General features: G+C 40.6%; 1 protein-coding gene across 1 annotated transcript in view; it reads left to right on the forward strand.

Moving 5' to 3' along the window:
- The window catches only part of cd99l2 (CD99 molecule-like 2), a 42,500-nt gene that overhangs the window by 17,018 nt on the left and 3,103 nt on the right, over window positions 1–22,379 (forward strand). The window contains exon 5 of the mRNA XM_071926418.2: window positions 2,472–2,552. Within this exon, the coding sequence (XP_071782519.1) occupies window positions 2,472–2,552 (81 nt within the window). The remainder of the gene's footprint in view (window positions 1–2,471; window positions 2,553–22,379) is intronic.

Here is a 22,379-nt window from a genome sequence, read left to right on the forward strand (position 1 = left end):
TTGTGTTCACCTTGTCCCATCAGACAGATGAAGAAATGTCTGTTGTCCCATCAGCTATCTTGTTTTGGGCCATAGAAAGTGATTGGAGTTAAGGAAACAGAGTACAGTACTATTCAGTACTACAGTACCACAGTACTGCGCTTCATCTGCAATAATTTTCTGCTGATACCCATTCTGAGTGTAAAAACATTCCATTGAAAAATGCTATTATCCAGCTTTCTGCATGGTTATGAGGCGTTTGGGCTGTAAAGTGACATGAATGAATCTTGAAAATGACCGAAAGTTACCGCTTTTTAATCTGTACATTTGTCTGTACCTACCATAATCCCTACTAACTGGCTAAGAACTGGCTTGTACTAACAGATGAGAGGCAGAGCCAGCTTTTCCCCACGATGCGTTCAGACCTGCTGCCCTCCACCAAACTGCCCCCTAGACGTCTGTCTGGTTGGTACTGCTCAAACCAAACACCTACTGTAGTGGACCCATCACAACCACCTTTTCATGTTTCGTCAAGTCCTCCCATCAGTCTTGATGATAGTTTGTGCAGATGTAACCTGCACAAACCACACTGAACCCATTGTTCCATTTTGTGTCTTGTCATACTCGTCACTCAACAACCTGGTCACACCATTGGCGTCTTGCCTTCATCATGGACTGAAACAGGAGATAACTTCCTATATTTCTCTGTTTCTCTGATTGAAATAAAAACGAATTATTATGTCTTCAATGACTGGCCTCATTCTGACAATTTACTTTGCACAGAAAGCGAAAACCATGAAAACTATGTTTTTTTTAATGGTAAATTGTTCAGCCGCAGAACAGTGTATTGTGCCAGTGGATCATAAGTTCATTCATGTTGTCCATTGTCCATGTCAGTGTTTCCCCCACTATTAAATAGCTAGTATGGGCCAGCCTGCCCAGAGTAGATACCTCTAACCCTTAAAGAATTTGATTTAAATTGGTTTTGCAGAAGAGTTTTACTGTCACAAAATGCTGTTTCAGAGGCCTTTCAGTTCTACCAAGGACAAATTCTGGGGGGAAAACTGGTCTGTATTTGTTTTTATCAGTGTCGCTTGTGTGGAATGTGACTGAGTGGCTAAACAAGAGCTCAGTTTATTTAAGAACAACCTTTGAACCTATTGGATATGCACCAAATTCTGAAACTAATAATCCCGTCACATACGGGATGCCTGGCCAAGGTCACAGCCTGTTATCAAACAGTGTTTGTGAACTATTCATACAGTGAACTATTTACTTTTATATCTTCATGTTTACCTGAAGAATGTATGTTCAGTGTTTAGCATGTTGTCACATTTGTGGTGTGAGAACAATAATCTGTCAACATAGAGGCTACAAAATAAACTTCCCATCTATCTGTTTGTCTGTGTATATTTGTGGGTCCATTCGTGTACAAGTCAGTATATGTGTGAGAGCCATGTTTCATGTCTTGTTAAACTGTCTTACTCTAAAAAATGTGTATTCCTAGAGCTACTCTATAGACAATTCAACCACATTTGTTTACAAGAAATCCAACAGTCTACAATTATTTGTTAATTCATTCATTAATTCATTAATTTTTAGTTTTCTAGTTTTCAATTTTTATTCAATTTAAGTGTAGTTTAGTTATATTTCAGTTTGGGTCTGGTAGTGTTATTTCATTTTTTTGTTTTTCTTTTGTTTTTGTATAAATGTTTAGTTTTAGTTTAGTTCTAGGTTTAGTATTTTTGGTAGGGGTGGTATTTTTTAAAGGTATAATATAGAAGTTTAGAACAGGTATTTTGTAATACAAACAAACTATTAATTCTGTTACATTAATTTTTCAATACATCCTCAACTAACTTAAAATTGGGACCAGTTGGTTTCATGCTGCACAAATGAACTGCACTTGCAGACTCAACAGCAATCAGCAGGCCATTTTAGCTTAAATCCTTGAATGAAAAGACAGGACAGAAAAACAATCCACAAAATGCAGACAACATACAAAAATCTGACAAAGAAAGAATAAAAGAGATGAGTGTGTATATTTAGTCAAGAAAACTCAGGAAGTTTGTCATCCCGGATGACAAATGTGAAAAGCATGTAAAAAGAGACACTAACAAGAACACTTCAAATGGACCCAACAGTCCATAAAATGTACAGGTGGGCACAAATATGTAAACAGTCTACATAGTCTAAGGAAAAGTTATGGGCAAATTGTCTCAACAGTCCACAAAATAAAGAGATGTACATAACTCGGCACATAGATAAAAAACAAAAACTAGAAACATTTCATGTTAATCTTTAGTTTAGTTTTACAAGCAGACAAAATAGTTTTAGTTCAGTGGGATTTTTTTCACAAAGTCTTGTTTTTATTTTAATTTAAGTTACGACAGTGTGTTATAACTCCTAATTTTCTTCTTAGTTTTAGTTTTAGTTTATGATAATAACTCTGTGTCCCCGGTTCACTCTCGTTCACCTTTTGACCCCTACAGATGGTGATGACTTTGACCTGGCTGATGCCTTGGACCCCAACAACGACATTGGCGGCAAGGACAGGAACAAGGGACAAGGAGGTGGGTGAAGGTTTCACTAGTCATATGGACCGTGGATGAGCATAGGTTTATCATGTAGCAGCATCATTAGCATTAGCAGTATTTGAAAATAAGTATAGATAAGAATGGAGTGATGTTTCAAATGGGCCATGCCTACAAAGTGCGGTACAAGTGCGAAACCCTATTCAATTTCTATGGGCAAAACAAAAATCGTCATTTTCTGTGGTTGCTTTTTCTGTTTATGTATATGGTGTTGTTAATTGCCCATAACCTTTTCACGTCTGTTAAACAACTGCATGATCATTATAACTGAATTATCTGGAAGTCACAAAATGCTAACGAGCTAGCAACGTTCTGTTCAAGAGAGTCAAGAGAGTCATGTTAGCATTATGAGACTTCAAGAAAAAAACATTTTTATGATCATGCTGTTGTTTGACAGCCATTAAAATGTAACGACAAATTATTTATACCATATGTATTTCACATAAATTCTAATTCTACTGCACTTTGTAGGTATGGCCCTTTTGCCACGTCATCGCTATTCTTATCTATACAGACAAGAATGAGTTATAACAAACTAATTCAATACAATAATAATAATAATAATAAAACAAATCACTACACCACCAAGCAATAAAACAGTGAGAATATTCAAGATTTATGAAGAATTATAATTAAGGTTGGGAAGTATATCCAACACATTTAGTTATTTAGTCAAATAACTTGTAACGTACATTAAGCTAGTGTTCACAAAGTATTAAGTTTATAAGTACAGTCATGGTTATACATTTGTCTGATTATGGCACTAAACAGATCTGAAATCCCACCCAGCCCACTGACCTTGTTGGCTTATTACAAATAATGGCTGGCATATAATATCAGTCTTGGAACAGATTCACCCTACAGCACACATTGTGGCATCTTCATTTACTTTGCTTGGCTAGCTAACTAGATAAGCAAATTCACTTTTAGTTTAGCTTGTGCTATTCCTATCTAGCAAAGCTATTACAATTCCTACTTCTATAGTGCTTTAAGCTAACCAGCTCTCGCATTTTCAATTACACCGTCATATTTTATTTGATACCATGATGCTGTACTGTCTGTCTGTACAGCTTCCTTCTCCCTTACAGAAGCTAACTAATAGTCAAGCCTCTCCGCACATAAGCGCCTGAAACGGAGGCGGGAAAAAAACAACAACAAACATGGATCAGTAGAAATGTATTTTTGTTTCTATACAAGTTGGACCGTGAATTAACCCTTTGTAGAGTGGATGAAACTAGTTTGTATGAAACATAGGCTATGGAAATATACTGTAGTTCCAAGCAGCTATGTCGGGCTTCAAGCCCATAATGACTAACATTGGGAGAATAGATGTTTTACAATAATGTCGGCTTATGTAGATAGAAGAAGAATAAATTACACGGTTGGAAAACTACTTCTACACATTTACAACCATAAAACTCACATTTCTCCATTAAGTTTGTTTTGGACTTGGTGATACTAAAACTAAGTATTAAATGAGCTAAAGACTAATAAGAGAACTCACCACTCATGTCGCACAGACAGGAGAAAGACAAGGATGGATTTCAAAACCTGGAATTGTTGATAAGCCCCCATTCAGACCAGCAAATCTATTCCAGGTTTTTCCTGGAAAGCCCCTATTCAGAAATGCCGACCAAATCCACGGATTACGTCACACAACTTCTTGCCCTTTCGTAACTTCTGTAATATCACCTCCTTGTTTACATGGAGCTTGAAAAAATTTATGAACTATATTATTTCTATATGATGCTATTTTTCATACTGCATTTTTAGAACATGCAAATGCTCTGATTCCACACTGCAGCTACAGTAAGGCAGAATAGGGAGGTATATTTGACTGCAAGAGTGCAAAGCTGCCGTCATTACCTTGAAGGAACGCACTGATATCGCTTATGGGGAACGTCACCGGTCTGCTGGGGTCGTCTATCAAACTATCAGTAAAACTCTTTGTGGCAAGAAACACTAAAACAGACCGGATATGGATTTTCATTGGTTGCATGGTTAACAAAATGACATCAAACACAACATGTCAAATGTGCGACTCCTGGGTGTTTGTGAGACGTATTCAGACTGACACAATTCCAGGTAATTACTGTCCCATTGCCTAGGAAGATTGCTGTGCTGTACCCTGGCCCGACAGTTCAGGATTTTGAGCCACGGACCTATTCAGACCAATGGCAATTCCTGTAAAAACCCAGGATTTCAGTCCAGTCCGAAAGGGGTATAATTTGCATATCGTGCACATTCCACATTTCCGACTAGGACCACCGTACATGGCAGTTGGCTAACATAATGATAAAATGCAACATGGCTAGTATTTTAGGCAAGTTCAGCAAGTGTCAAATCAGCAAGCATGATAGCTTGACAGTTGCAAAACAAAGCATTATTAGCTCAATCTTTTTAGGTATCTGAGCAAAAACACACAGCCAAAAACATAAAAGAAATTGCTACGGTAAGACAGTAAGGTAATGTTGGCATTTTAAGCTTGATGTCACTGTACAGTAGTTGCTGTTAGCTTGCAAGGCTAACATAAAGTTGTAAAACTTGTTAGGATAACAATGAAGGTAAAATGATAACAGCAAGATAGTAAACCTAAGGAATAGAATTGAATGTGCTTACATTATACTGCTGTTGGGCTTAAAGTTGGCCCTAAAGCATATGTGCCAAATATCATGTAATTTCATATCATATCAATTCTGAAATATAAATTTGTGGTGTCCCCAGTGGGTTGATTTTAAAATGCTGCTACATAAATGCTTCATGAACCCTGCTTAACATCTGTTACACATTTTGTGATGCTTGGACAAACATGCCTCTGTTTGCTGGTTGATAGCAGCCATATTGTTTGCGCGATTGAGCCCATTTATACAGCATTGGTGTATCAAGGTCCCCTTTGGATGTGTACTAAATTTGGTGTTGATAGGTCAAAAAATACAATTAGCAGTAATTCCATCATAGCTTATTGTAAGTCGCTTTGGACAAAAGCGTTTGCTAAGTGACATAATGTCAATCTTCACTCATTATTTCCACATTGAGGACATCTGTGTATTCTCCGGCCACGCCTCATTGGAGGACAGAAGACAGGAGACATGAAGGCTCCTTTATGTGTCTTTTAACCATTTGGAACATCCTTAATAATGGTGGCTCATTTTTGGATGCCGAGTCAGCAAGGAGTCGAGGCCACGCCGATGGAGGATAAGACGCATTTTTGTAAATTTGGAAGGGGATACTGTGTGCGAGGAGCCTCAAACACCACACTACAAACGTCTCGTCAAGTACAAAGACATTCCAATTGACAGGACACGGTTCACTTGCTTCCTCTTCTCGCATTTTCTCCTCATTTCCCCCGTGACTTTTCACCGAGGAGGACATGAGGCGAGGAGAAACCTTTATCAAATGGAATGCAGCTCAACAGTCTCTTAACTTCTTCTTTTAGGATTTGCGGCTATTGAGACGCTTCTATACGTATCACTGCCCTCAATCGATGTGTAAAACTCAGTTCGTTGTGCCACTAGTGCCACCCACTGGTTTTGAAAAATCTTTACTTAAAATCTCGTCCACTTCCTTTCGTGTCACATCTTTAATCCTAAGAATGGCTCTTGCCGCTTCTATTACCATCTCAATCTTTTTTGATTTCTTCTCTGATTCCAATAAATGCATGTGCATATGTCATCTTATTTTCCGCCCTTATTTTCTACCTTTGCTACTGCATTCTCTTTCATTCTTACTGGGCAGTTACTTGCTTCTGCCACATGGCATCCTGCCTGTACAGTGAAAGCATTTGATATCACAATCTTCTCAATTACAATCTGTCACTCCACATTGCCTGCACCATGTTGTCTTTTGCAGATGCTAGATGCCCATATTCTTGACAACAGTGAGGGGTGATTGTACATATGGCTGAACTTTAAAACTCTTTCAGGCAATTCTCATTCAGAAAAGAGCAACACTATTAAAAAGACTGACTGACTTAAGCTGTGTACTGTGTACTGGTTTCCAGGTGTAGTGGACGCAGCCTGTCATTGGGAAAGTCCCTTTGCATCCTGTCTGTGATTTCTCTCCTGATAGCAGACCAGCATTGAGGGGGGAAAACTGGGATCTTAAAGAAAGGGCTCTGACCTGAAGGTAAATTACCCCATTTCCACTCCTAAGGACGATAATAAAGAACAAGCTTGGTAAATAGCCATAAAAAACAAAAAAAACAAATACACATCCCTGTTTCTGGAAATCCTTGAGGTACCAGAATGTCTGAGATTAGTATTTGTCCAAAATCATAAGAAATCTCTGATACAGATTCATGGGACTTTGGGTATTACATTGTGTTGGACTCAAATGTATATCTCTTGTTTTATATGTAACTGTACTGTTGTATACAATAGTTATTTGCATTATTCAATTTCTTCATCTTTCCATGGGGCTTAGGTAGCCATGTTTGATACCAAAATGCTCAACACTACTAAATGAGTTTAGTAGTAATAATAATAAACTTTATTTGTATAGCACTTTTCATACATAGGATGCAGCTCAAAGTGCTTCACAGACAATAAAATGATACAATAAAAATACAAAGGCAAATTAAGTCAGAGGCACAGTTGAAACCAGAGGCACAATTCAAAATACTTATAACAGGATGTAAATAAAATACATCCAGAGGCACAATACAAAATACTTAAAACAGGATGTAAATAAAATACATTAATGATAAAAAGAATTAATCATAAAAAAAAAGCATTTAAAAACAAATAATTAACCAATCACTCAATAAAACCAATCAAGTAAAAGCTAAGTTAAAAAGAAACTTTTAACTTGTCTGCTTCTCTAAAATTCCTTGGCAAAGAGTTCCAAAGTTTGGAAGGTGCATAATTAAAAAAGGCTACTTCACCGACCTTTTTGCCACAGTAGGAATTTGAGACCAGTAAGCTGGCACTAGAAGACCTGAGAGCTCATGCAGGGGTGTAAGGAGTGAGAGAATCTGTAAAATAGGCAGGGCCGTTGAGAGTTTTATGTACCAGCAAAAGGACTTTAAAACCAACTCTAAAGGCCACTGGAAGCCAGTGGAGGGAAGCTAGGACGGGGGTAATATGTTCCCTCCTCTTTGTTTTAGTTAAAAACTGTGCAGCGCAGAATGAGCTGTAGCTTATGAATGGTCTGTTTAGGTAGACCAGTAAACAGGGCGTTGCAGTAGTCCAATCTGGTAGTAATAAAAGCATGAATGAGTTTCTCAGCATCACATTTGTTTAAAAAAGGTTGAACCTTAGCAATGTTCCTGAGATGAAAAAAAGCATTTTTTGTCACTTGAGAAATGAAACTCCGAATCAAGAATGACTCCTAGACTTGTTACTTCACGTTTCACCTGAGGAGTCAGATTTTGCAAATTGCTGAGAACCAGATCTCTCTTATGCTTAGGGCCAAGTAATAGAATTTCAGTTTTATCTTCATTGAGTTTTAGGAAATTATTGCACATCCAGTTGTTAATGGAGGACTGTTGAGGAAAAAGTTCTGGAGTCAGAGGTTCGTCTTACTTCAGTATATATTTATTAAAAGGGGTCTCATGAGAGGAAGAGATGCACACAGCACATAGGCTACATACACTTCTTCAAAGGAGAATAGATTTGAGCTGGTCTTTATGTATCTTCCAAGGACGCACAGAATGTGCTGACATGGGAACAGGTCACAGAAAAGGGTTACAGCATCATATGTTATGTCTTAGTTTAGAGAATCTACAGATAGTCTGGGACATCCAGGAGCCACTTGTGACAAGAGACCTCTGGCCTAGTAAGTTATGGCCCCAAGGTTACAGTGAGGTAACCATTCATCATGAAACAGTGCATTCCCTGATGGAGACCAGTTAAGCTGTTCCATGTATGTTAAATTTTCTTCCAGAGTTCCCCCCTTGTTAATTATGAAATCAACAACACAAAATTTAACTAAAAAATTTTAACTACACTCCCACATGCCCTAGGAGTTCTGTCCGCCAGTCCCAAACGAACTGATCACAAATTACCAAGAATTTATAATACCTTGGACAGAGGTCCTAAGTCACATAGCCAGCATAAGGCCAAACGTCCCCCCTCACACTGGACATGAGTTGGGTAAAAGACCTCATGTGGTAGGCTACTCTATTTTCAATTGGCAAACACTTATGGAAAACCTCAATCATTTATACAGAGGAAAAAACCCAAGTGTTACACTTTGCTGATCATCAAAATCATACACGTTGAATAAAAGTTAAATCACTCATTATAAAATGATAACATAGTAATTTAAATCACACATATCATAATATCATTAACAACACCATTTTTCGTAACATTCAAATCAAGAAACAAATCAAATCCAACAAATCTTATGGTGTTTGAGGTAGATGCTGGAGTTAAAGAAAATCACATTTCAGTAGTGTCATTCTGCACAGAGCGACAACTAAGATTAAAATAAAATAACGCAAGATACATCCTATCCTATGTATACTTCACTGAAGAGTTACAAGCAAGCTTCAATCAATATGGATAGAAAAACATAAATGAAGGAAAACATAAAGGATCAATGTTAAATGAGAGAGGAAACGAGCAAAAAGCAAAATGGGAAAAAGGACGTTCCAATCACTGGTACAATGCATCTTGGTAAGCAACCTCCGTTGTATCGCTGAGCTTGAAACCTTCTCAATTTACCTAGTGACAATATTCAAAGGAAATGGGTAAAGGGTTCATACAACAGTGTCAAGATCATCGTCTTCAACCCATGAGCTTTATACTCAGTAGAGGGCCACCACTCTGGAGAGGTGCTAGCACATACGATGCAGAGTGGTTTCGAGTCTTCCTTCAGAGAGCTGACCCGTTGTAGTCACTATTATCACAGTCACACTTCACTAGTATGGACATCATTCCAGATTATCAATTCAGCATCTGAATCAGAATCATCATGATAAAATGGAGCCCAGTCCATTTCCGAGGACGAACCTGTAGCCAAAGAGGCGTCCTCACTACTGTCAGTAGAGGTGCACTGAACATTTTGAACAACAAATTGACGAGCTGGTTTCTGCATTAGAGACAACAGGAGAGAGATACTACATTTGATAACCACCACCAGACTGACCAGGACCACAAACCCTATGATCAGAGGCTGAAATATCAACCACAATTTGGGACCGAGAGTCAGTTTAAGCCAATCAATAAGATCCCAGCCCGATGCGGTGGGAGAATCATGCACCTTCATATTTTTCAACAGAGAATTTAGGTGATGGACCACGTGAGTAACATTATCAGAGGAATCCGGGATGTAAGTACAACACTCTTGACCAATTAAGTCACATACTCCACCAGTGGAAGCCAGAACATAATCAAGGGCCATTCTATTTTGTAATGACACTAGTCTGTTAGCTTTTTGTTCCTCATTTAGAGATTCAAAACGGCCTCTGCTTGTGCCGTGAGGTTCTCCAAATCTGCTGCCAGTCTGTCTATTTCATGAGCATTACTTAGAGCACCGTACCATGGTAGTAGCCCTGTCATGAATCTCCTGCCCTCACTGATCCTATCCTCTCGCCTCACACGATGGGGATAATACAAGTGCCTGTGGGTCAGAGTTTCGTTAACATACATATGAGGTATTAGATATGCTACATAACAGGAACCTGTCCAATTGGCTGGGAGAAAGGCATACGCTTTATTACCACATATGAACACTGTAGATGTTAAGAGTATTCGCTCCATCACTACTTGGCCACCACAGGAATGAAGTGTTGAACATTGCAGGCATGGAAGGATCAGATTTTAGGGTCGAATTTATAGCTATTTTCTGAAGGTATGGTATCCGCATTTGAGGACACCACTTAGGGATACTCTCATATGTCCCACAGCTAGATGGAATGTAATGATCACATGTACTGTTACCTAGGAAAAATTGGGATGTTTCTCCTTGTCTATACCGAGAAATACAATAATGGCCAGTTGGCACATAAGAAGGGTTTAAGGTCAACACCGGCGTTTGCAATGAATGGTAATTATATCTCCGGAGGGCTAATTCAGTGAAATTTACCTGTCGTACACTATGGCCACAATAGTCAGTAGCGGTCACTTCAGTTAAGTGTCTGATATTGTTTGAATTCTGCACAGTCAACCTGACCTCCGGAATAAGGACTCTTTTTGCATCGCCAACACCCATCCTACCATGTCTGGTCCTGACAGTGGGCTGGGAATCAAAGGCATCCCCTCTCCTGAAGTATGTGGAATATGAGCACAAACATAACAGTTAGACCTTTTGAGGGTATAAGCAAAATCATGCATCAATTTCATGTACAGATTAGTATACGGAACCCCATTAGCATTTGTTTGAGATGAGATTGTGTTCTTTGGAGCTGAACGACAGGACCTTTCCTGTTTGTCCAGCCTGTAATTGGAGTCCTGAGTCCTAACTTTTTTTTTCCTAAGTTCCTCCTCGAAGAGGATGAGTATCACCCCTGCGCTGAAGAGTCCAAAGAGGATGCAACAGATGATTGTGCTACAGTCCCCTCTGCTGGCCCCGAACCGGTGCATGGTGCTCTGCGGCAACGTGTGGCGTGAATCCACTCAGCTTTGCCTTCCACCTTTACTGCTGTTCTGGTGGTCAACAGCACCTGGTACGGTCCTTTCCACTTAGGGGAGAGGGTGACATTTGTTAGTGATTTTACAAGGACAAAGTCTCCTGGCTGGAAAGGATGTGTTGTTTCTTCCACGGGTTCCGGTAACCTAGAGGAAACCTGCAAGTGATGTTTTCTCAAAAGGTTAGTCAGAGAGAGTATGTAGTCCCTCATAACCTCTTCCGTCCATATCTGGGTAGCTCTGTGGGGTGTTAATGGCGGGCTTGCCCCTGTTATTCTGTAGACAGATCATACATCGTGTTACTACAGACTGAGTTGCTGCTGTTATTCCTGGTGCAAACCATTGAGACTGAAGGATATGATTCATCCCCCCTTTTCCTACATGTGTGGGTCCATCGGCAACCATGGCCAACACATGGAGGAGAGAACGGGGACACACAACCCTACCATCAGGGCGGAGCCACAAGATAGACTCCCTGTTTAAACTACAACCTTTCCTAATCCATAACTTTGTCATCAGCACTGGATTGGGCACCAGCTACATCATTAAAAGAAGGGATGGGCATCAGGAGAGGAGTAGTCCGAGAAAGTTGTTTTACCACGGAGCTGGTCGAAAGGGCGGCTTGTTTAGCGGCAGCGTCCACCACCGCATTACCCTTTGAAACTGGGTCAGAAGCACCTGTGTGAGCCTCACATTTTACAATTGCCAATTGGGTCTGCAACAAAATTGCGTCAAGCAGATTATGAATTAACGTTCCGTGTTGTATTGGTTTCCCTGAAGAAGTTACAAACCCTCGCATTTTCCATAACATGCCAAAGTCATGTGCTGCTCCAAAAACATACCTGGAGTCAGTGTATAACGTTGCAGTTTTACCTTTAGCCAATACACACGCCCGAGTTAAAGCAAAAACCTCGGCTGCCTGTGCAGATGTACCTGCAGCTTCGAGAATGTTGAAATCATCAACAATGGCATATCCAGCAATGTGGTTGCTGTCTGAGGGTCTGGATGCAGAACCGTCAGTATAGAGAATCAAATCACAATTGTCGGGGTCTGTAACAAATCAGGACGCGGTGAAGTGCATGTATCAACAACGTGAGCACAATCATGTGTCAGCATATCATCAGAAACGTCAACCATAGGAACAAATGTGGCTGGGTTCAGCGGCGGAGCCCGCTTAACTATGATGTTGGAGCTGGCCAGTATTGCGGTTTCATAACCCGAGCGGCGCATGACAGACATATGTTGAGTGGCAGATGTGGTTAGAAGGTGGACTACTGCGTGTGGAGCAAATACAATGCAATTGTGAGCCAAGACAATCACTGAGGACTTTTCAATCATTAAAGCTACTGCTGCAATAGACCTAAGACAAGACGGCAACCCAGCAGCCACTGGACAGAGTTTAACTGAGTAGTATGCTACCGGTCTGTAGTTTGTGCCATGTTTCTGAGTGAGAATCCCCGTAGCAAACCCATCCCGTTCATGAACATGAAAATGGAAAGGGAGTTTGTAGTCTGGCAATCCCAGAGCTGGAGCAGCGATGAGTGCTTGTTTCAGAACTTTAAAGGCATCATTCATCTCAGGGGACCACTGGATCTTGTCTGGTTGGTCTTTGTGTGTGGACGCGCGAAGAGTGGAATCGAAACGACTGTAATCATGAATCCAATTTCTGCAGTAATTTGTCATTCCCAGAAAAGACAACATATTTGTCTTTGTGGTAGGGGGCGGGAGTGAACATGGAGCCTTCACCCTATCAGGAGACAGCAACCTCTGTCCCTGGCTCAACACATGTCCCAGGTATGAGACAGTGGGCAAACAAAACTGCAACTTTGCTAGCGAAGCCCGATGACCTTTCTCTGCAAGACAGTCAAAAGGATGATAGAGTCAGTTTCACAAGCCTCTTTGGTGGGAGAGGCTATCAGCAGATCGTCCGCATACTGCAACAACGCACTTCCTCCAGGGAGATGGAGATGTTCCAAGTCACACCTGACCGCGGCTGCATACACAGCAGGACTCTCAGTGTAACCCTGGGGGAGTCTTGTCCAGGTGTATTGTTTGTTTTGAAACGTGAATGCAAACAAATATTGGCTTTCTGGATGCAATGGAATAGAAAAGAAAGCAGAGCATAGGTCCACCACAGTATAAAATTTGGAATCCACCGGCAAGGAAGTCAAAATGGTGTTAGTGTCTGCCACTATGGGTGTCATGGGAATGACCACGTCATTTACCTTTTTCAAATCTTGCACAAATCTCCAAACGTCTGGTCTGCCAGGCTTTGGAATTGGGAGAATTGGGGTGTTACATGAACTTACAGTCTCCACAAGGACCCCTTGTGCCAGCAAAGAGTTTATCACAGGTTTGATGCCCAGCACGGCCTTGTGAGGTAAGTTATACTGTTTCTGGCACGGCATTTGAACACTGGTGCGCACCGTGACTTTATGAGGTGGTGCCGATTTTACAAAACCCACATGATTACTATGTTTCGCCCACAACTCTTCAGGGACTTTTGAAAGCGCCAATTGAGGTTTAAAACGAGGTGATGATACTGGTGACACATGAAGAAGTTCCGAATTCAAATGTGATTGGGGAGATAATGTAAGTTTGTAACAGTGATGGCCTAATGAATGAAGTGTCCCAAACTCCAACTGCCCACAGAGGGTGCCAGTGAGCGTTTGCAAACGTTTAACTATTGGTCCCAACTCCTGGGGGTCATGATGGGGAGAAACTGCAATCGGAACATGTGGAACAGAATCAGGCATGTAACATAATGTGTGTAGATCCGCAGACAGAGCTACACTCCCTGCACAGCCTTCAGGCCCGAAATAGAAGTCGGTGGGATGCGAGATTTTTACCGTTTTGTGCAATGCTGTTTCAAATTGGGCTGCATGGTCAGCTGGTACACAGCTCGGTTCATACAGAGCAATACACTGGAACTCAGAGAATTGCCTCATTCCTGTTATCTGAGCTCCCAGTTCAGGAGAGTATTTGGAAATTGCCAAAACCTTTTTAAACTCAAGAAGGCTCTGCAAAACCTCTGATTGCAATGGCCAATAATACATTTCAGATTTATTATTCAACATCTGCACAGCTTGTAACATTTTATCCTCTGGCAAGTCCAGATATAAGCCATCAGGAGTGCAATAAATGACAGCATTAAGTTCACACAAAGCATCTTGTCCCAACAAATTTACAGGTGAATTGGATGAAATCAAAAATTCTTGTTCAACATGATAAGTTGTTTTTTTTTTTTTTTTTTTACTCTAGCCACAGTGGATTGCAACAAGGGTTCAAATAAAGGTACACCAGATACCCCTAGCCTACAGTTGCCATGTGTCCTCTCCCCGGAATACACACATTCTCTTTCTGTTTTACTGCAGAAATTGTAGCTCCACTATCTACCAGCATACTAACTCGTTTTCCTGATATTTGTACTGGTAAAGTATGATCTTCTTTTGGGGAATTTGGTAATTTGATTCTTACTGCTTGATCCACACAGTTGGTACTGATCTCTCTATATGGAATGCCTTTGGGAGGGAAACCTTTGGTTTTACGGGGACGATTCTCTGTTTCAGTCTTACTCTTTCTTGATCTAGTTGCTGTTCTAAGATCCGTCTCTGACCTGTATTGATGACCCAATCTAAGTTTTCTAATCTGATCGGCTTCACTGTCTTCCTCTGTGTCAGTTTTAGTGTCAGTTTTACAAAGTGGCCTGTGTGTTCTCCTAGTGATGCGGTGCGTGCAACTAGGTCCTCTCCTAGTGTAGCTATAGGCCTGTCTTGGACTGGTGTTCAACTCAGGTCCACCCACAGCTCCGCCCCCACCAACGGCCTCCCCTGGACTGCCCTCCCCGTCTTCACTTTGACTCTGTCTTCCTGAGCTGATCTCTGCTGCCTTATAGCCTCTGTGCATGCGAGTATCTCTATAAAATAATCAGACACTACTGGTGTTTCTACGCGTTGCTTGGGAAAGAGTTTGATACTGTTCACTTCTACTGTTGGTTTCTCTGAGTACCGATCACAATTTATTCCACCATTCCTCAAGTGTCTCAAAAGGCTTTCAGGGGTTGCTTTATTCTGTCTCTGCGCCCAAACACGCAATATTACAGAAGCCTGTTTCAACAGATTTTCTGGATATTTGTCTTGTATCCTAGTAACCTCTGCATTTCTTACCCCGAGAGCAGACACAAGACGAGACAGTGACTCTGATCCCGTGGTGCGAACAATTTTATCAATTAATTCAAGCAATTCTGGCCCAATGGCCTTACTGTTTTCCTTTTCCTTGTTTATCTCTACTGTTTGTTTTCCTTTTGTCTCAGAAACTTTTGGAGTTGTGGTTGTGTTAGGCTTTGAGACGGGATGTTTTTTTTGTTTTTTTTTACTTTTCTCCATCCTTCAACACATGCTTGTACATAATCATGGTCCCAGCCCATCTGTTTTGATCGAGCTGTCACAGCGTCCAGAAATTCTAACTTTTCTGGGGCAAAAGACCCATTGCTCGGCCACTCGCCTTTTGTACATTTGTTTAAATCATGTGTGAATGGGATCACGTAATTCTGCCCAATTCTTCGCATACAATATCTGCTGGTGACCCTGGTGAGAAAAGAAGAAGTTGTTCTTTTCGGTGGGTCCTCAGAATATCTTTTGCTCTGCCTTTGGCAACTCCAACTTCAATTCCTGCTTTAACTTTGACTGTCCCTTACCCATTTTGAAGCTATACCGACACACCAACTATTACGTCAATCAAAAAAATTCATCGATCGGTCTCAAGAACTCAGCAGTAGAACACAGTATAAAATCCCTTATAAAACCTTATTTTTAATCTAGTTTTGAAAACCTTACGCTAAAACTCAGCATAAATTACAGCTTGGAACTCAGCAGCATAGCACAACATTAAGACATTGCATCAAATCCAGCATTGAAACATTGCATTAAATATAGCATTAAAAACATTGCATTAAAAACAGCATCAAAACATTGCATTAAAACAGCATCAGCATTGCATTAAATACAGCATCAAAACATTGCATTTGTCAGAAAGAATGAGAACATTAATGCATCAAGACATCATTAAAACTCACTCGCCAGTTCTCGGAGTCATTCAACAAGATGAACACCGCACAGTGTATCAAGTATATTCTCACACACAAACTCCTATGCACTATTAAATGCCTTCTCAGAAGTTTTCGTCTTTATCTCTTAAGGAATGTCAAGGTAACTCTCACTCCCTGCAGGGCCCTTTCCGGCTCAGGGCAGTGAGAGACGTTATTGTTCCAATTAAAATAATCAAATAATGAGACTTACGATTTGCAGCTGTGGTTGTGTCACTTACTAATAACCCACTCTCCTCTCCTTCTGTCCAATCTGAAAGGTTTTAAAGCTTAAAAACAGAAAAGGTCAACAGTACTTTGTCACATAGGATAAGTTATGTTATCTTTTCATGCCCAAATATTCATGCATTATTTTCATGCAAAAAAAGGGAGGGTGTATATATTCAATGCGAAACCTCTTTCTTTTGACTCTTATTTTCTCATTTCCAATTGCACTTTGTGAGTGAACTCATATGTGTATTTCATATCCTCTTGCCTATATCGTGTTTTCCCTTCAATCCTGTTTGCTCCAAGCAGACCTAGGATTTTGGTCATTAAACTATGTCCATCCCATGGACTGAAATCCGACAAGGGTTACCTGTAATATTTCAGACAAGGTATCCTGTTCATTCTATCTCCCCGGGCGGCCTAGCCCTGGGCGAGAAGAGTTTCCTGAGGGGCGCCCCCACATATGTGCTTCACTCCAGTGCTCAGTTCTTAATTTTGGATCCCGTCAAGCATTTCCCGGGCAAGACGAATAAAAATTCGTACTTACCCGTTTTTGCTGTATTGGGATCCTGCCGACAACGCCAATTTGTTGAGGAAAAAGTTCTGGAGTCAGAGGTTCGTCTTACTTGAGTATATATTTATTAAAAGGGGTCTCATGAGAGGAAGAGATGCACACAGCACATAGGCTACATACACTTCTTCAAAGGAGAATAGATTTGAGCTGGTCTTTATGTATCTTCCAAGGACGCACAGAATGTGCTGACATGGGAACAGGTCACAGAAAAGGGTTACAGCATCATATGTTATGTCTTAGTTTAGAGAATCTACAGATAGTCTGGGACATCCAGGAGCCACTTGTGACAAGAGACCTCTGGCCTAGTAAGTTATGGCCCAAAGGTTACAGTGAGGTAACCATTCATCATGAAACAGTGCATTCCCCGATGGAGACCAGTTAAGCTGTTACATGTATGTTAAATTTTCTTCCACAAGGACAAACAAGAAAACAGTGAGTTCAGGGTATCAGTGTCATTCGGCTCTACGGTGAGATATAGTTGAGTGTCAGTATTACGACGGTCAACTATATTGTGTAGATCTGGGAGCTAAAATGAATGTTTTATGCATATGTAATGAGCTCTTTCCCACTGTAACTCTAGACGGTACAAATGCACACATACACGGCCACTCGATCACAACAAAACAACATCCAACCCTGCTCAAAGCGGACTTCATGCACTACGTGGTCACGGCACGTGTCCTTAAGGAGTCTAACAACAACTTTGTTCCAAAGTTTGTCTCCATTCCAAAGACAGACTAATTGGCATCATCACTACAAGCCAAATAGAGAACCTGTTTCACCTTGAAACTGGTGAAGTGTCTTGCTGCCTTGCCTATCTGCCTGACACACACACATGCCAGTTCAGTGTTTCTGTGTCCTGTACCTTCTACAACACCCCAGCTAGCCTGTTGAGTTCAACTCTGAACGCCTTGCCTTGAGAGACCTACAACACTCTGTCCAGTTCACCAAATGCTGCAACCTATGTGCCATCCTGTTGTGGCCCTGCTGAGTTCAACTCTGAACAGTCCTCGGATCTTCATCAAACCACCTGTGCCTCGTTGAGTTGAGATTCCTCACAGACAACTGGCCTCAGCGTGCTTCATCTTCCTCTTGACCTCCACAGCATGGCTGATTATCAGTACGCGTTCTTGTGCGTTCTTGTGTCCTCCGTGACGCGTTTTACGTAATATCTAACCGCCGAAGCACGATTCCAAATCAAAAGAACGACAGGACGGAGGACGGATAGAAACCCCGGAAGTTTCCTTGCCAACCTCAAAATATCGAGGATGCATCGGGTGGTGACTTGACCGACAAGAACGAACTGAAAGCCCCAAGATTCATTGCGACAACGGCGAGCAGCGCTGTAGTCTACAGTACAGAGCCAGTTAAATTAACAGCTGTGTGTCTTAATTAATCATGCACGCGATGTGAAGCACACAGTCCATCTCAAATTGCAAGGAAGCTTCTCTGTGCTTACTTTCATTATCCGCTCGGCATCATTCATGCATCACGCATGGTCATTCCACTACACAACACTTTATACAACACATCACTATGGCTCCCTGTAGTTAGCAGCACTTAGCCACCCTTTTATTGCCATCGTTGCTCATTCATGTCTTCCACTGCTCAACTCTTGTAATTGTGTCTGCTGAAATATTGGTCTATCAGTATTGTATGCTCACATGATCATCCATTCCTATGTTAGCACAATTCAACAATTCAGTCATTAGTCAATCATAGACCTACATCATGTATATACCATAGTCACTTATTTTTACCTGATTGTTGAGTGTGCTTTAGTTTAGCAATAAATATATTCTTTAACATAAAGTCATCTCCTGTGTTTATTGTGTGGGTTTAAACTCAAGCAAGCTCAGATTTCAGTCCTTCAAATGAGACCTGTTAATGTTGTCTATATTTATCTTGGACAGCCTGCAAATACTGTGCCTGAGGTATTTGGCAAGGCACACTGCTGCAGTTTTCAGCTTGATTGGTAGTTAATTGTTTGCTGTTGGCGTGACTAATCTTTTAATTTTTCTCAAGCCATATTAGAAATAACTTTAAATAAAAGTGTACTTTGTAGAAATTATTTTCTTTACAGATCACAAACACACAAATTAGAAAATTACTTTGTGCTTTTCTCACCATATAAAATATAAAAATAAAACACTTAACATGTTTCGTAAGTCACCATTTGAAAATGGAATGATAAAATAAAAAATTTAAATAGGATATGAACCCACAATACTAGCAAAAATTATTAGCATGCCCTGCCCTCTACTCGTCTAAAAGGTATACAGCACTTAATAACAGTTAATGCTTACGTTCCAGGACGTTGTCCGGAAGTTATGATGACCAGATAGTTCAATCTAAGAAAAAACTTGAAAACCTGAAAAATTCGAAGGTTTGATTCATTTAGAGGTACTGGTACGAAATTAACAAATCACCAAATAGACTTGAATTGTCCATCACTACACAATAGGGTTTCACTCCTTCAGTGCTAGGCTTGAACCCCTAATAAAGCATTTATGCATACTTGTGTGGAATCTTGTGTGGAATCTGATCAAAATGTCAGAATTAGAATCAATTCAGGTAATGGGCTTCACATAGACAACTAGTGTAGTATTGCTCAATTCTATGTAATTAATCAATGTGTAATCAATAAATATGTAATGAAAGAACAATATTGGCCCAATTTTTCTGTTGCCTTCTTGACTTCTAGTAGGAAGTAGTTGATAATATTTTGTGAATCCATCCAGTAAAAACAAGGGAGACCACACCTCAACACTAGGAGGTGGATCCAACACCACATTCAGGGTAGGCTGATTGAGCTGTAGGATGATATTTACGATGACTTGTTGGTATTTCATGTACTTGTCAGATAAAGGTACAGGAGCAGGAGGTAAAGGTGACAGACCCCCCAACAGAGGGAACGGGGGTAAGGAAAACCCTGCCTGAACTTGTTGCAACTCTAGCTTACTGTATCCTACAAGCATTTACACTGTCATATACTCTCAGAAAAAAACAGTATTTTATCATTTGTCACTAGATCTTTAGCTTTTGGTCAAAGAAGTACCTTTTTTTTTCTCGAAGGAACAGTTTTTAAAGGAATAGTTCACTCAAAAATGAAAATTCAGTCATGATCTACTCACCCCCATGCCAGTAGAAAATCGGGTAAAGTTTGTTAGTCCATACAACAGTCCCGGAGCTTCCCAGCTGAAGCAGTCTCCAAAACAACTGAAGTTGCTGGAGACCTGTCTTCACAGTTCAAAAAATAAAAAAATAACCATAAAATGGCTCCATGCAGGTTGTCGGGGTCCGTGTGGTCCATGTACGTTTTAACAGTTTGTTTCTTGCATTAAATCAAAAGTGGCTAAAACGAGAAAACAACTTGTTTTTTGTTTTCTCGTTTTTTAACAAGACGCAGAAATGAAAATACGACTCGAATTCTCCTTCTCTTGTTTATATTAGAAAACCAAACTTGATTATTTGATTTTCCCGTGTGGGAGGTTTGTTTTCTGCATTAAATTGGAAATTGCAGAAATTAGATTATGGCTCGTTTTTTTGTTTTTTAACAAGACGCAGAACCGAGAATATGTCTCAACATCTCCTTTTGTACTTAATAATCACAAAACCAATTAGCACAAATCCAATTAGCAGAAACAAGACTTCTGGTTTGGCCGTTTAGCCTTCAAAATAACTAACTAGCTTTAAGAGACTTGGATTATGCTGGACGAGCTGCATGGAGCCATTTTATGGTTATTTTCCGTTATTTTTTGAACTGTGAAGACAGGTCTCCAGCAACTTCAGTTGTTTTGGAGACCGCCGCAACGTACTTCAGCTGGGAAGCTCTGGGACTGTTGTATGGACTAACAAACTTTACCCAATTTTCTACTGGCATGGGGATGAGTAGATAATGACTGAATATTCATTTTTGGGTGATCTATTCCTTTAAGAGGTGCCTTTTTGTCAAAAAGCTACTTTTTGATCAAAGAGTTATTTTTTTCTTTATAGATATAGTTTTTGTCAAAGTGGTTATGCTTTGTCAAAGAGGTATTTTTGTAACCCCCCCCCCCCCCAAAAAAAAAAAAAGTCCTTGTTTCAAAAAGTACTATTTCTACATGTATTTTTCTGAGAGTGTGTACACTGTACCTTACTTTGCCATGGCTGCTGCTGGGAAATGGTCTATCTGTGAGTTATGACTTCCTAGTTCTATTATTTCTTTCTGTCTTTCTCTCCCTCTGTCTTTCTCTTTCTCTTTCTCTCTATCCTCTGTCTCTCACCATTAACAAGGTGTCCTAGGAAGTTTTACATTAAGAAACTAAAGCTTAATCCAAATCCCCAACACACACCAGACTAAAATGTTCCTCTGTTTGTGTGTGCACAAGCAGATGTGTCTGTGTGAGCAGGTGAATGTATGTATGGACTTGCCGTGTGTGTGTGTGTGAGTATAGATACTTTCTGTGAGCATGCCTGCGTGTGTTTCTGCACATGTACAAGTGTACATACTTTCCTATTTGAGTATATGTTGAGGATCAACCCATCTCTTCAGATTCCACCTCACCCACCTTCCGCCCCCCTGCCGAGCGTCTAACCCTAGCCGGGCTCTGTATCCTGACACCCTGCCCCCCCAACCCTGCCTCTTTACCTGAACCGAGGACCGTATCCTGCCCAGCAACCCCCCGACCACTTCCCACTTCCTATCCTGCCTTCTTTCACCCCCTACTTCGTTCCCCTTTCCCTGAGTCGGTTTGTACCCCCCCTTCCCCACTTAGTTGTTGTTATGTTATTAGAGTATTATACTTGCTTATTGACTTAACATACCTGCTGATAGGAGGGATGTTTTTACTTTACTTTTCTTGTTTACTGTGGCACTTTTTGTCTTCATGGCACTCTGCATTATCTGGCTACGTACCTTGTTGATGCTTGATGAATGTGCATTTATTTTACTGTTGCATTAACTATAAGTCGCTCTGGATAAGAGTGTCTGCTCAATGCCTGGTATATAAAACCTGGAGCCCTGAACAATGGGGAAAAAGCAGTCTGCTCTGATGAGTCTTTCAAGTCTCTTTCCTGCATCCAGACGGGCTTACGTTTGTAGAAAGCCAATGGATGCCTTCAATCCGCAACGTCTGTTGCCAACTGTTAAACATGGTGGATGTGTAATGGTATGGCGCCATCTACTGGGAGTCATTAGATCTGATGACTGCTCTGCATGGTCGTCTAATGGACCAGAAATATGAGGCAATTTTGCAGGACCAGCTGCACCCTATGGTGCTAACACTGTTCCCTCATGGTTTTATGAAGAGCAAGATGAAATCAAACTCCTTGCAGGGCCCCAATCAGCAGATCTACACATAATTAAA

The sequence above is a fragment of the Centroberyx gerrardi genome, chromosome 23 (genome assembly GCF_048128805.1).
Source record: "Centroberyx gerrardi isolate f3 chromosome 23, fCenGer3.hap1.cur.20231027, whole genome shotgun sequence".
Taxonomy (NCBI): Eukaryota; Metazoa; Chordata; class Actinopteri; order Beryciformes; family Berycidae; genus Centroberyx; species Centroberyx gerrardi.